The sequence below is a fragment of the Rhipicephalus sanguineus genome, chromosome 6 (genome assembly GCF_013339695.2).
Source record: "Rhipicephalus sanguineus isolate Rsan-2018 chromosome 6, BIME_Rsan_1.4, whole genome shotgun sequence".
Lineage (NCBI taxonomy): Eukaryota > Metazoa > Arthropoda > Arachnida > Ixodida > Ixodidae > Rhipicephalus > Rhipicephalus sanguineus.
Window position 1 is genome coordinate 155,888,347 of NC_051181.1, and position 14,096 is coordinate 155,902,442.

General features: G+C 46.0%; 1 protein-coding gene across 5 annotated transcripts in view; it reads right to left on the reverse strand.

The window, feature by feature from the left end:
• The window catches only part of LOC119396840 (lysine-specific demethylase 5A), a 56,736-nt gene that overhangs the window by 13,873 nt on the left and 28,767 nt on the right, over positions 1–14,096 (reverse strand). For all 5 annotated transcript variants that reach the window (XM_049417256.1, XM_049417253.1, XM_049417254.1 and 2 more), the window contains 5 exons: positions 13,630–13,812; positions 10,736–10,879; positions 6,110–6,281; positions 3,969–4,252; positions 104–320 (listed from right to left, as the gene is read on the reverse strand). In XM_049417256.1, coding sequence (XP_049273213.1) covers positions 104–320; positions 3,969–4,252; positions 6,110–6,281; positions 10,736–10,879; positions 13,630–13,812 — 1,000 coding nt within the window. The remainder of the gene's footprint in view (positions 1–103; positions 321–3,968; positions 4,253–6,109; positions 6,282–10,735; positions 10,880–13,629; positions 13,813–14,096) is intronic.

Sequence of the window (14,096 nt, forward strand, 5' to 3'; positions counted from 1 at the left end):
GTAATTTACAAGTTCAGCTTAGGTTAACATTTTCATGAGGAGCAGTTTGAGAGAAAGCAGACACTGTCTCAACATCTCATCAGCTTGCCACCTCAGAACTCACTTTTCTCCTGCGCTCGCAGCCCTCCAAAGGCCGACTGTGCAACACTCTGCAGGTGCGGCTGCAGCTCTGGCTTGCTGGCCGCTCGAAGCAGCTCTGCACTGATTATCTTCTCGGTCTTCTCTCGTGCCGCCTGCTCCACCATCTTCTGGGAAAGAACCGACAGCTTGGCCAGGGCTGCCGCCAGCTCATCCGTGGCCAGTGCCTGCCGGGCACGGTCCTGCGCACAAGCAACAACAAAGCACGTCTGACCATTACTACCAGACATAAGTCAGCAAACCCTGCTTGGGCCTTCAGCTTGCTTCTCTTAATCTTTTAAGAGAAACAACTTTTTTTTTTATTTTTTGCAACAGACTTGAAAATTCTGTTATATGTATAGTTTTTCATGCAGATTTCAAATATATCATTACTTTCCATGTAGCTGCTACAGTTGTTGAGTTATGTCATACACAATGGCAAAATGTTACACTTTTTGCGGGAACTCTCTTATGTACTAAACTTTCAGTAAAATCATTGTGTTGAATCTTATTAGACTCTTTGTAGACTGTAGAGTGCTAATATCTATCCAGATATTCCACAGAGATAATGGGACTAATAAAAAAAAATTGTACTCTGTAACTGATTATTTTCAGTCTCCTTTGAAACAGTAACCAAATATTTTCACAAGTAATGCTGATAGATATTGCAATTTCAAGTAGATATTTGCATTCTACATGTCTTGAAGAATACGTGTGCCAAGTTTCGTTACTATACAATAAATATAAGTTTATAAAAGGCTGCCCGCAAAACGTGAAATTGTCGAAAAAAATGAAAATGAGAAAAACAAGTTTGAAAGTTTGAAACGTTGGCATTTATCAGAAAAAACACTATTTACATCACATTGGGCCACAATCCGCCTCCACGTGTGCGTGGACGAAAGTGTAGACTCGGGGCAATCGGAATTTTCACAACACAGTTCGAGGAATGCCGAAAGTCTGCGCTTTCCAGCCGCCTCTCGGACGCCGAGCTTCCGTTCGCGGCAAGGGTGGCATGCCGAACCCGCCGCAAGTGCCGTGAGCGCGCCGATTTCGCAAAGCATCGTGTTGACAGTAGGAGCACCTACAAGTCTAGGCTCACTCTCAAAGAATCCAATCCTCTTTTGGGATGCACTGATAAATTCCACCGCAGCGTCAATTTCACAACCACTGTCGCGGGGTTCGGTGTCGGCGTTAGGCCTATCCGATATCGGAGCGTCGGGGGCATCGTCCATCGCTGTCGCTTTGGGAAGCGTCCGAAGCCGTTTCCCTCGATACTTGTGGCGAGTCCTGAACTTTCGAACATCAGAACTGCGCTTTTCAGGGCTTCCCATGGCACGAAAATACAGAAGAAACGCAGAACAACTCGGTCGCGGTGTTTGAGGCTTCGTTCTTTTGCCGGGGAGATGGGAGGGAGGAGAGGGTGGAGCGCGCCGCCGTCCAATGGCGGCCTCGCGCTGCGTGCCGCGAAATTCAAAACGCTCGACGTACGCGTTGTTTTTCTCGTTTTTTCTTTATTCTGCGTGAAGATACGAGGCTAACCCCTGGTGTATTGTGGAGAAGACAGCTTTACGCTGCATGCGAGCAGGATTGCAAATGGCGGGCACCGCGTCATTTTCGCAACAGAAGGACGCAAACTACACCATTTTTTCGCGACTTTTGCGCATTTCTCGCGTCACCGCTTCTCACTTGGAAGCCTTTTTAGATAATTTCTCGTGCGAATTTGAGCTTGATATTTTCAGAAATAAAAGATTATAGTCCAAGGATGACAATACAGCCGAAAAAAAAACCCAGATTTTTTTCGGAAAACCACGACTTTTCGACCCGCGTCTCCCCTTAACAACAGATTAGCCCATTCAAAGTGCCTGCACCTGTTTGGTTCTCTATGTACAGCTCCAAATGCCTTACAACGTTTCACTTTCTATTAGTGCGCAATGACTAATCTCACAACATTTCTGCAGGTCCCTAAAAAGGAAAAAACTTAGTTAAAGGCCTTCTCTTCTTTTGCTCGCATTCTAGCTGCAAGAAGACGCTGAAAGCAGCATCAATTCAAAACAAATCTTAGAAAGATCCCAGAGCCACCAACCACAACTCATTTAAGCCACAACAATTGGGTACTTTCCAGAGGAAAAAAAATTGCCACATGCTCTACGCTCATTTGTCCTTTAACAATGGACTGCTCCAGTGCCGTATTCTCAATCACTTACAGAGGTACTTCCACGAGATTTCACAAAATCGTGCCAGATGTATTCGTCTGTCTACAAACAACAGTGGCATGGCACTTGTGTCAATTGTGCTACGATAGCAATGTAGTGTTGACGACACTACATTGCTTGTAGTGTTGTCAACACTACATTGCTTATAGTGTTGTCAACACTACATGCTACTACAACACTATTACAAATATGAGAGTGTAATGAGGTGAAGCATATCGAAAATCTGAAGGGGTCACTTTCAATCAGACGTTAACTCTATTTTAGGGGTGTGCGAATATTCGAAATTTCGAATATTTTTCGAATAGTGTTTGCTATTCGATTCGATTCGCACTGAAATTTTACTATTCGAACTATTCGAATTTCCCAAAGACAAATGCAGTCAACGTCCAGTTGAAAGTGACTCCTTCAGATTTTCAATATGCTTCACCTCATTACACTCGTATTGCGGCAAAGCTGCCTTTCAAGCTCCGTTAAGGTCGAATCTCGGCAAGAGACAACGTCCGATTGGAAGTGGTCCCTAGATATTTCAATATGCTTCACCTCATCACACCCCCGTATTGCGGCAAAGCCGCCTTTCAAGCTCCGTTACGGTCGAACTTAGGCAAGAGACAACGTCCGATTGAAAGTGGTCCCTAGATTTTCAATATGCTTCACCTCCTCACACCCCCGTATTGCGGCAAAGCTGCCTTTCAAGGTCCGTTACGGTCGAACTTAGCCAAGAGACAGTCAACGTCCGTTTGGAAGTGGTCCCTAGATTTTCAATATGCTTCACCTCCTCACACCCCCGTATTGCGGCAAAGCTGCCTTTCAAGCTCCGCTACGGTCGCAAATGTATTAACTCAAGAAAACGCTGGTTCCAATATGGAGATGAAAGATGTGGCAGAGTTGGGGGCTCAATTAATGCCGTTTTGAACCTGAAAAACAGAAGTTGAAAGAGGAAGAGAGGCCGAGGAAATGGCATCTCTGCCTATCACGTGTAAAGTGTTGTCGGCAGCACTTTGGTTGCACCAAATCATGTACATAAATACAATTCGGCCTCTACATTGCCTCACTCTTGATAAGAAAGACAACTATGAAATATGACCTCACCAGCGCTTCATCAACCTAGCGAAAAGAAACACTTTCATGTTGCTATCTCACAAGAACATACTTAGGGATTCTCTGCAACTTTTTCTGTAATTTCACTTCGAATTATTCGAAAAATGTTTGAGAAATATTCGAAAATTATTCGAAATTATTCGATTCGATTCGCACTCAATTTTTATTATTCGAATTCGCTTCGCACCCAAAATTTTGCTATTCGCACAGCTCTACTCTATTTGTTTTTAGGAAGTTCGAATAGTTCGAATAGTAAAATTCCAGTGCGAATCGAATCAAATAGCAAACACTATTAGAAAAATATTCGAAATTTCGAATATTCGCACACCCCTATGGAAAAGTCAACTATCTGAATCACTCAAGACGTGCTTGACGTCACGAAAATGCGCAAGCGCTATTGGATGATGCATTTATGCAAATTCTCTGTGGGAGGGACAGCGATGGCTGAGGGCAGAGCTGACATTTTTTTTCCTTGGGTCGTAACAGACTTCAGTAATTTGTTTTCGTATCAAACTCTATGGTCTAGAACACGCCCGTTACCTGCCAAGACATGGCTCGCTCGGTGAGACACTGCAGCGCCTCCCCTTCGGGCAGGCGCACGGGCAGCTTCTGCAGTGACACTAACAACGACAGGATGGTCTCGAGCCGAGGCCGCCGCGACCGCAGGCACGCGGGGCATAAGAACTTGCTCTCCTTGGCCGAGGCAACAGAGAAGACGGATGATCCTGGTGACGACGAGCCAGCCGCACCTCCGGGACTGCTGCTTCCCCCAGAGTTGCCAGACTTGGCCGCACCCCTCGCCTTGGGTGTCGGCACGCAACTAGCTGCAGAGGTAAGAGGTGTCGTGCCGGGTGAGCATACTTGTCATTTTGGAGCACAACTCGGAGAATTATAACAGTGTTCGACACATTTGCCTAAAACACTGAAGCGGCGCACTCCAGACTGTACGGGCAGCATCAACAGATAACATGTGGCTTGTGATGGCTCAGAACAGAGTATTATCAATCATTGGCGGCCGTGCATGCTCACATTTGGGCTATCTCAAACCAAGTGTCATCAATAGACACTGCCCATGCAGTTTGGAGCGTCCCGCTCTAGCTTTCTTGCTAAGTGTGTAGAGCTCTGTACCAACAGACTCGGCATCTGTCTAACCAGCATTTTATTACAGTAGAACCCCGCTGATACGTTTTTGAAGGGACCGTAGGAAATAAACGTAAGAGACGGGAAACGTAAGAGCCGAAAAACAGGAAAAACGGCAAAATATTTATTGGTACAGAATTTTATTTCAATTCTTACGAGCAGCACGAAAATTGGCGCGCTCAGCCGCGATCTAGTCGATGGATAGAAACGCGGAGCTTACGACGGCCTTATCCACAGAAATGTAATCAACGTATGTGATTTTTTAACACCAAAAGCTGTAGGCATGAAAGAACTAAGCACACGCAATCACGACCGGCGCAGCGAGTCCGACCGCGAACCGCACGCACGACCATGCGAGCTCCAACCAGCTCGAACTCCTCCCGCTCTCCGACAAATAACGATGATGATGAGTCTACGCCAACGCGATGGCAGAAGTGAATGCCAATCTCGAAGGCCTTGCTTTTGCAAGCAGTTACGTCATACACGCCATGTTTGTGCAATGCAAATCTCAAAGGCTATGCTTTTGTCAATAGTAAATGCCAATCTCGAAGGCCTTGCTTTCGCGAGCAGTTACGTCATAGACGCCCTCTTTGCAATTTGAATCTCGAAGGCCATGCTTTTGTTTGCATCAATTGAAAGATTCTGTTGCTTGCGCCTCTCATGCGGCTAATATTACGGTCAAACGAGGCCAGGCTGCGTGAAAATGCACCATGGCGGCTCTCTTTGGTAGTCACTCGGTCGGCTCCGAGCGCACTTCGCGACGTATCATACGGGAACGGTCCGACAGTTACGACGTAACAGCGGGGTTCCCAATACATTGTATCCTATGGGAGCTATGCCGGGACCGGCGGAAAGCGACGTAACAGCCGGGAAAACGCAGCAGTGAGGAACGTAACAGCGGGGTTCTACTGTATTGCCAATCGTTCATATTTAGGACCCTAATGATTGAACAGTTCAACTGTAGACATAGAAACGAACTCGAGGTTAACTTTTGGCAATTAAAAAGTTATTTCTTAGAGACACATACACGTCTTCACTGCAGTTTGTTTTTGGCTGCGCACAAGCACTGGAACTTGGCGGTGGCACAGACTGCAAGGGGCTCATTACGTAAGCATGCATAAAACTTTGCATATCAAATGCACCAAGAGCATGACTCTCAAGGTAGTAGTGTAGAACCTTTCAGAGACCAGTGCACGGACCCTGAAATCAGGGTGAGCATTCTGAATATCTTTAGAGTCTATGCCCGCATGGCCTCTGAAATCGGATGCAGTGCTCGGTGTCATTGCACATGGTTCAGGACGATGGAAAACACTGAGCAAAGAGCTTTGACATGTGTGATAAAGTCAAGCTGGTTTTAAACTATTTTCTGGCTTCCAGCAAGTACAAATTTCAGCTATGCCAAACCACTTGCAACTTTCCCATTAATGAGGTTATAAGAAATTATATCTTCATACTTGAATGAAAAGACAAGACATTCAATTTGCACACAGCCAACTCCCATCGATGCAAGGAGAAGGAAAATAAAAAATCAGCATAATCACCATGGAACCAGTCCTTGCAGAGCTCGCACTGCAACATGTGGCCACCGAATAAGTTGTGACAGGTGCAGTAGCGTGCCTGGCCGGTGTCCTCAAGGCGCTTGCGCAAGTTGTGCGCCCGCAGCTGCTTCATGCTCTCCAGCTCTTGTGCAACAGACTCTTTGAAAGCAGCCACCTGCGTTATTAGACCAAATGCGGACGCAATATTGTTAGCCCCTTGAGGGTTAAATTTTTTCGCGAAATGCACTAAAAAATGTGCATTTTTTTATTGCTGAATTAAATTCTTCAGGCGATTCTATGTAACAAAAAAATTGTCTTAAATTTTTTTGCATGACTGTAAAGTGACAAAAAAAATCATTTTTGTTGCTATATACACATGGTTTACTTGTGAGCAACATCAAACAAAATTCTAAAAAAAACACTTGTACAATTTTTTATAAATAAAAATTATGTGTGTGTTAAACATAGCTTACAGACATACAAAAATACACGAGGATGGCTTGGTGGGCTAGTTGGTACTGCATCATGAAAGGTTACAGCGCACATAGACGGGAACGAAGGAAGAACACACAAGACATGACGCTGAACTACAACTGATACTTTATTTCTGACCGAGCCAACTTATATGGGCTTCACAAGCCAATGACAGCGCTTTTAGGCCAAGCGCCAAAAAACAGTTAGAATACAACACTCATCATTTCGCACTCTGGCTATGGCTTATCAACATTAAAAATTCTATCTCCTTTTTTGATAGCACGCAGTCTCCTTTGTGACGATCAATTTCGTAAGCTTCTATTACTTCTCGGGTCAGCTTGTCCTTTTCTTTCCTGATCACCAACCACTGCACTGAACACTGCCCCTGTGTGTTCTTCCTTCGTCCCTGTCTATATGCGCTGTACCCTTTCACAAAAATACACTTGAGAAATAGTCCACATCGGAAGAATTGCCACTCAACTCACTACAGTGAAATCTCGGTATAACGAACTTCAGGGGACCGCGGAAAAATGTTCGTTATTCTGAAAGGTCGTTATAGTGAAAGCCCAAAAATTTACCATAACAATAGAATTTCAGTAACGCAAACGTCCTACCTTTGCAACGGTACGTCCTTGAACTCGTTTCTCACAACAATGCACACGTGAACGTCAGACAAGGCACGTTTATTTGAAATAGTCCGTGATCATTTTTTGATGGGTGCAGCACAAACTCTGCGTCACGAACGATTCTAGACCGTCCGCATTTTTATCCGCCGCTTCGGTCGCTGTTCCGCTTTTTTCTATGAATATGCGGAGTTTCCTCAAGCAGTCCAACGCATCTGTGGCCGACACGGACTCGTCGCGATCTTCGGGTGTTACCGTGACATCGTCGTCCATGTCATCGCTGCAATCCTTTAAGGCCCAACTGCATGCACGCGAGTTTTGAGCGACGGCCGACAGGATTTGCTGTCGCGGAGGGCCATCCATCGCCGTCGCTTGTCGCAGGGGTGCAATCGCGAAACGATGCTATTTCCGATTCCACACGGCTGGCTGATCGCGCTGATAACGCGAGCGGACCGTCGTTCTGACCACTGGCCAAGCGCGAAAAGCACGAAAGGCATCCCAGGTTTCTGGAAAGCCAGAAAACATTGCTTGTCGCCCGGAAGTGAGCATGACGATATCCAACAACATGGCAGCATCTCTGACCCTTGCTTCGGTTGCAATTTGCTCGTGATGCTTCCAATCGGCGCGTACTTCAAGGAATGCAAGTTATAGACTACCTTCTTTACAGCCCCATCTCACGCGGAGAGCGAGGCAGCGGCCGTATTTTGTCGTTATTTATGATCGACGGTTCGTTTTGATGTTTCGGTGGTAGCTTGCTGCAATGTCAACATCGTCGTCGTGTGAGGTAGCCCTTCTCCCTGCGAAGCAACGATGTGAGGCGCTGCGGCTTTTCTTAAACGTTCTATGACAGCAAGAGGAAACGTTGTCGAGATGCGCCTCGTGGACTAACCCCAACATAACGCAGTTTGCAAAGTGCGACGTAGCGTAGGCAGCGTACGCTTCCGGGCGCCCCATGGGATCACAGCAGATACTACTGCCGCGGTTAAACATAAGATTGCGAAAAAAGGAAGTCCCGAAACGCTTTTATGGCATCTTTATCTCAAACAAGACATTAATAAATTTGGCATGTTGTCATTCATCTACTCTGTAATTCTTTTTCGTAATTTGCCTGCGTGCGCGCAATAGTTTTCAATCGAGCAGCGCGACGGAGCCCGTTTGTCGCAGCCGCCTTCGCTCGTAAGCCGCGTGCTATGCATGCAGTTGGGGCTTTACAAAACCTGATGCGTTGTCGCCCTCCGCAACCATTCCGCAATGAAGGGAAAAAAAAAAAAGTTCTCCGCCCGAGACTTTCTCCTCCCGTGCCATCTCAGGTTTTAGCGGGAGGGCATCCGCTCTTCGCGCTGCGTCGTCTGCTACCTTACAGCTCCGACTGCCATGACCGATACACTGAAATCGAAGAATCCTCGCATTTCGGGATATAAGTTCGTAGTACTGAGGTGTTGTTAAGATTACACGGGAATTAAATAACGGTCGTTATTCTGAAATGTTCGTTATTCTGAAGTTCGTAGTAGTGAAATATTTTTACATTGAAACTATGAGCAGTCGGCACGGGATTTCTTAAAAGTTCGTTAACTTGAAATGTTCGTTAATGTGGTGTTCGTTGTAACGAGATTTGACTGTAGCAGCAGGCCAACCAGCGCACTTCCATAGCATAAGTGAACTGCGTGAGTGAGCGCACGGGAGAAAACTGTATGGTTGTGCGCCCGTCCAGAAAGCAAAACAAGTGAAAAAGCTACAATAATCCTTCGTCTTATCGCCAACGAGATGGAGTTAGTTTTTCTGAGACCCCGAAACAGGAAATGCAACCATGGCGGCATGGTTTGTGTAATTTAGCACTGCATGGAAACAGATGTAACTGTGCCCCGGAATCATGCCCCGGGGAGCAATAAACGAGAGAGTAACAAGCGGTCACCCTTTGAGAGATTAGAAACCAGACAGCCTTCAGCGGGCACGAGAAGCGATAACCGCCGAAGGACGAAACCGAAACCAGCCGTACCGCGCGCGTGCTCAGATGCACAAGCGAAAGTTAGTGCGCCGCTTTAGAAAGCAAAAAAAAAAACAACATTGGAGAGACATTGGAGAGACATCGGCGCATGAAAAAGACACACAAAACAGGCCGAACTGCGTGCACTCAGATGAGCGAATGAAAGCCAGAGTGCCGCTTTGGAAAGAAAAAAAAATCACAGCATATCCACGGAGTGAATGACGATGAGTGGGTGAAGCTGCGGAGGTTCATCGGTAAACCGTGAATCTTCCGTGAATTCTGCCCAGTACATCATCACCGACGTGAGATCGGGCGCGTTTATACTAAAGGTTCGATGAGTTATGACGACTTGCAGATCACTTTAATTTTACATGTACGCTGTGAATTTTCATTGTTTAGAAAACCATTGCTTTAGAAAACATCTGGCGTCTTTCGTTGGTTTATCTCATCAATCAACGGCGTTTTGAACAAAATTTTTATTGTTTAGTCACACACAGGAGAAATCTCACCAGGCACTACCTTGGAGGTAAACAATGGCTGCTAATGGGAATGAGAGACAGAAGAAGTCGGCTTTTAGCTAACACTTACACTTCTACTTCTACTAACGTTTCCTACTGGAACATGCCAATGGCTGCTAATGGGGAATGAGAGACAGAAGAATTCGGCTTTTAGTTAACGCGCACGCTGCAAATTTTTTATTGTTCAACAACGCACAGGAAAAATCTCCCACCGGCACCACCTTGGAGGTCAAGATCTGGTACTAGCGTTACGACTGGTTACGCACTACGACTACGACAACTACGAGGGACGAAAGGGTGCCGCCTTAAGGAGCTTCGCCCCTAAAAAAAAAACAATGGAGAGACACTGGCACATGAAAAAAATTCCTCGTATTCCCGAAGTGTGGCAGCACATGCCAAAGAGAAATTATCAAAAAAGGCACGCATTTTAAACGTACAGGCTATGTCGTACATGTACAGCATAAACCCTCAAGGGGTTAACCCTTTCAGATACCAATTCTTGTTTTAGAGAAAGAAAGAAACGAAAATGTCACATCAAAGTGCACTCGCATAGGGCTCACATAAAGAGTTTCAGCTTGGCCATATAGAACACGGTCATAATATTCTTCATGGAATAACGCAAGCTTTGACATAACTACCCTTCGCCCCAAAAGCAGTTACGTCAGAATCTCAGTACATAGTAACGAACTTTACATTTTACAGTCTAGCGCTTCTCAGAACAAACAGTGAAATGTACCTTAGAAGAACTTTTGAAGGGCTAGTTGGTGAGGCATCTTGAAAGAAGCCGCTATTTTAGACACCACGAAAGTAAGACAACAAGATCAGTGCCAATACCAACTATTTGGTAAGGGCGCGCTCCTCTTATTGTCTTACTTTAATGGTGTCCAAATTGCGCCTTTCTTTTAAAAATAGTGAAATGTACCAACAGGCTCCACTGTCAACGCTTCTGTAATTACTATCTCTTTAGGCGCAAGAATAAGTGCAAAAGCATTAGACATGACAATGCGCAGTTGCTTTTTCCGAGACTTACAACGATGGCCGGATCCTTGGTGTCTTCAGTTTTGATCTCTGGCGGCTCCTCCTTGTCTGGCAGCGGCGGCCCATCACGCAGGCGCTTCTTCTTGCCTCGTGCGGTGACCTGATAGATGCCAATGTCCCGGCGAGGTGACAACACCTGCAACACGCACCAAAATTTTCACCACAGTGTCGTAAACTTTATAATGGACTTCTGTTGAAAGTTGAGGGATAATGTTGTGTGTGCAGAGGAAGAGTTGACAGTTGGACAGAGTCTGTTTCCAGTTGAGAAAGTCTGTTTCCAGTCAAGTGGTTCGGGAATAGGATCCTGTTACTTTGTGCTAGGAAGGGAATGCCAGAGCTACTGACACAGTACAACGGGTCATCATAATTAACCTGTAAAAATATTGGGTTTATCATCCCAAACGTTCCAGTGTGTTGAGGAACCTCAGGATGCAAGGCTTCAGAATAACATCAATCCCCTCAGCTTTACAACATGCCCCAAAACCATAGTACAAACATGTTCTTGCATTCCATGTCAACTTGAATGAGGGCATCATGTAAAAAAGTCGCACGGTCTTTTATGGATTTGCCTACGACTACTTGAATGCGAACGCTGTCTTCGTCTTCTTTTCCTTCTCAGTCGATTGTTTTAATACCCCCCCCCCCTCAAAGAAAGCTATTAAATGCGAATGCATTTAGTCGGGGCATGTCGGGCGTCTGTCGGTGTCCGCGCACCGGAAGGTGTTATCTCTCCGCTCTCACTCCCTCTCCCATAGCAACAGCTGCGGGTGTGCGCGCTTATCCTCGCCCCTAGCAACCGGAGCAGGTGGTGCGGGTGGAGTAGCGGAGAGTGAGTGGAGAGGAGGAGCGTGCTCTGGCGTGTGAGGGCGCTCGCATCGCGGGAGCTCGGCGGAGCTCCCGCGTGTGTGGAGAGAGTGTAGGAGAAGGTAGGTGCAGTGCTTCGCCGCTCCTTCTCTCGCCGTTCGCTCTCTCCTCCCTGCGCCCCACTCTCCCGTCCGCTCGCTCGCACGTATATATAAATGGAGTGAAGCGATTACTACGCCGTGTACTCTCGGCGCAAGAAATGCATTCGCATTTCCTCACGATTCCCTTCGGGGAAGTGGGGGCATTTTTGCTAGAGCTGTGCGAATAGCAAAATTTTGGGTGCAAAGCGAATTCGAATATTGAAGTGTGAGTGCGAATCGAATCGAATATTTTTCGAATATTTCTAGAATATTTTCCGAATACTTCGAAGCTAAACTGCATTAAAAAAAGGTTGGAGAGGATCCCTAAGCATATTCTTACGAGATAGCAACATGAAAGCGTTTCTTTTCGCTAGGTTGATGAAGCACTGGCGGGGTGGTGTTTCATATTGTCTTATCAAGAATGGGGCAATGTAGAGGCCGAATTCTATTTATGTACATGATATGGTGCAACCAAAGTGTTGCCGACAACACTTTACACGTGATAGGCAAAGATGCCATTTCCTCAGCCTCTCCTCCTCTTTCAACTTCTGTGGAAGCCCAACTGTTGTGGCGGACAAGGGTGTGCTCCCTTCAAGTCCGGAGTTCCAAATCTGCCTTGTAGACGTCGATATATAAGAACATCTGAAATTTTGGATGCTAAAAAGCTTCGGCGTCCGATTTTTCGGACTTCCTGCCCAAATTTAAGGCCCAAAACAGCACTGAGCCCCCAACTCTTCCACATCTTTCATCTCGATGTCGAAACCAGCGTTTTCTCGATTAATACATTTGCAATTGTAGCGGAGCTTCAAAGGCAGCTTTTCCTCAATACCGGGATTTGATGAGGTGAAGCATATCGAAGATCTAGGAACCACTTAGTTCCACTCGGACGTCGACTATGTCTTAGCAAAGTTCGACTGTAACGGAGCTTGAAAGGCAGCTTTGCCGTGTTACCGGGGTGTGATTAGGTGAAGCATATTGAAAATCTGAAGGGTCACTTTCAATCGGGCGTTGACTGTATTTGTTTTTGGGAAGTTCGAATAGTTTGAATAGTAAAATTCCAGTGCGAATTGAATCAAATAGCAAACACTATTAGAAAAATATTCGAAATTTCAAATATTCGCACACCCGTACTTTTTGCACTCAATGTGCTTTTTCAGTGCCTCAGGGTTTGGTCCACCTTTGACCAAGCGACGATGACATCCCAAATATTGGCGATCTGTGACGTCGTGATGACGTCATATGGTGACATCACAGGGTGATGATTTTTCACGTCACTCGTGTTGACACCAACGGTCACTTTTCGCGTTTGATGAGGCATCTACTAGGCTTTCACCTTTAAAGGGGCCCTACAACACTTTCCAAGTAATCCTCGAATGGCTTCATTAAAGGAGTTTATTGCCTCAATTGACTGCCGCAAACTTGTTTAGAATCCATCAAGTACAGGAGGAGTTCAGGGATTTGTTGCATGCTTTAATAAGCAATTTCTCTCGCCTTTCATACCAGCCAGCATGCTGAAAGCTACACAAGGAGGGATGACGAGGGGGCAAGTCCATTTGTCAGCGCACCTCATGATCTTGAGCATTTCTCTCTCTTTTTTTTTTTTTTTGCTTCGAACACGCAGCTTACTTTCAGTGTGACCGCGAGCGAGCTGTAACTATGCAGCTCGCGATGCTCACGTCAGCCAAAGCCAATGACCGTGGACTTTGGGTTTATGGGACCATTTGTCGAAAGAAGAGCAAGCGATTTCTAGCCGACATTATTGTAAATTAAGAATTCATCGTAAATTCTAGGCCGTGTGCTGCACTCTGTTTGGCTCGCATATTCTCAGGAGCCTCGACTACTGATCGGCAGCGTTTTCTGACCATGTTCAAGAAGTGTTGCAGGGCCCCTTGAATAGTGTACTGATAGTACAGGAGCGTTGCACGACCAATACAGTACATGCCTCAAGCAAGGAGTAGGCAGAGTTCTTCTTGAGGAACGTGCGCGCTGTGCGCTCCTTCCAGGCCTTGGCCGCTGCCACCTGAGACTCCAGCTGGGGCAGCTGCTCCAGGCACACTGGGATTGGCCGGCCCTTCTGCAACAGGTTCTCCAGCGTCTCTATGTATGGGTACTTGGACTCAGTGCCCTGTAAAACCAGAGGATAATGTTGCAGCTGGTCTCACTTCAGCCACTTACGGACAAAAGTACACAATGAAATTAAACCTGAAGCCAATGTCTCATCGCTTTTTCAGGTTTATCACCTCACTTCACGAGCAAGTTGATCACGACTTGCTCATTAGTATTTACTTCTAATGATTCCTTTCTCCTACAATGATTTGATACTTAGATAAGGCTCCTGTTTCAGTCTAATGAAATTTGGACTGAACAAGCTCTAGCTGTATTCAAGCCATTATAAAAACACTTCTGAAT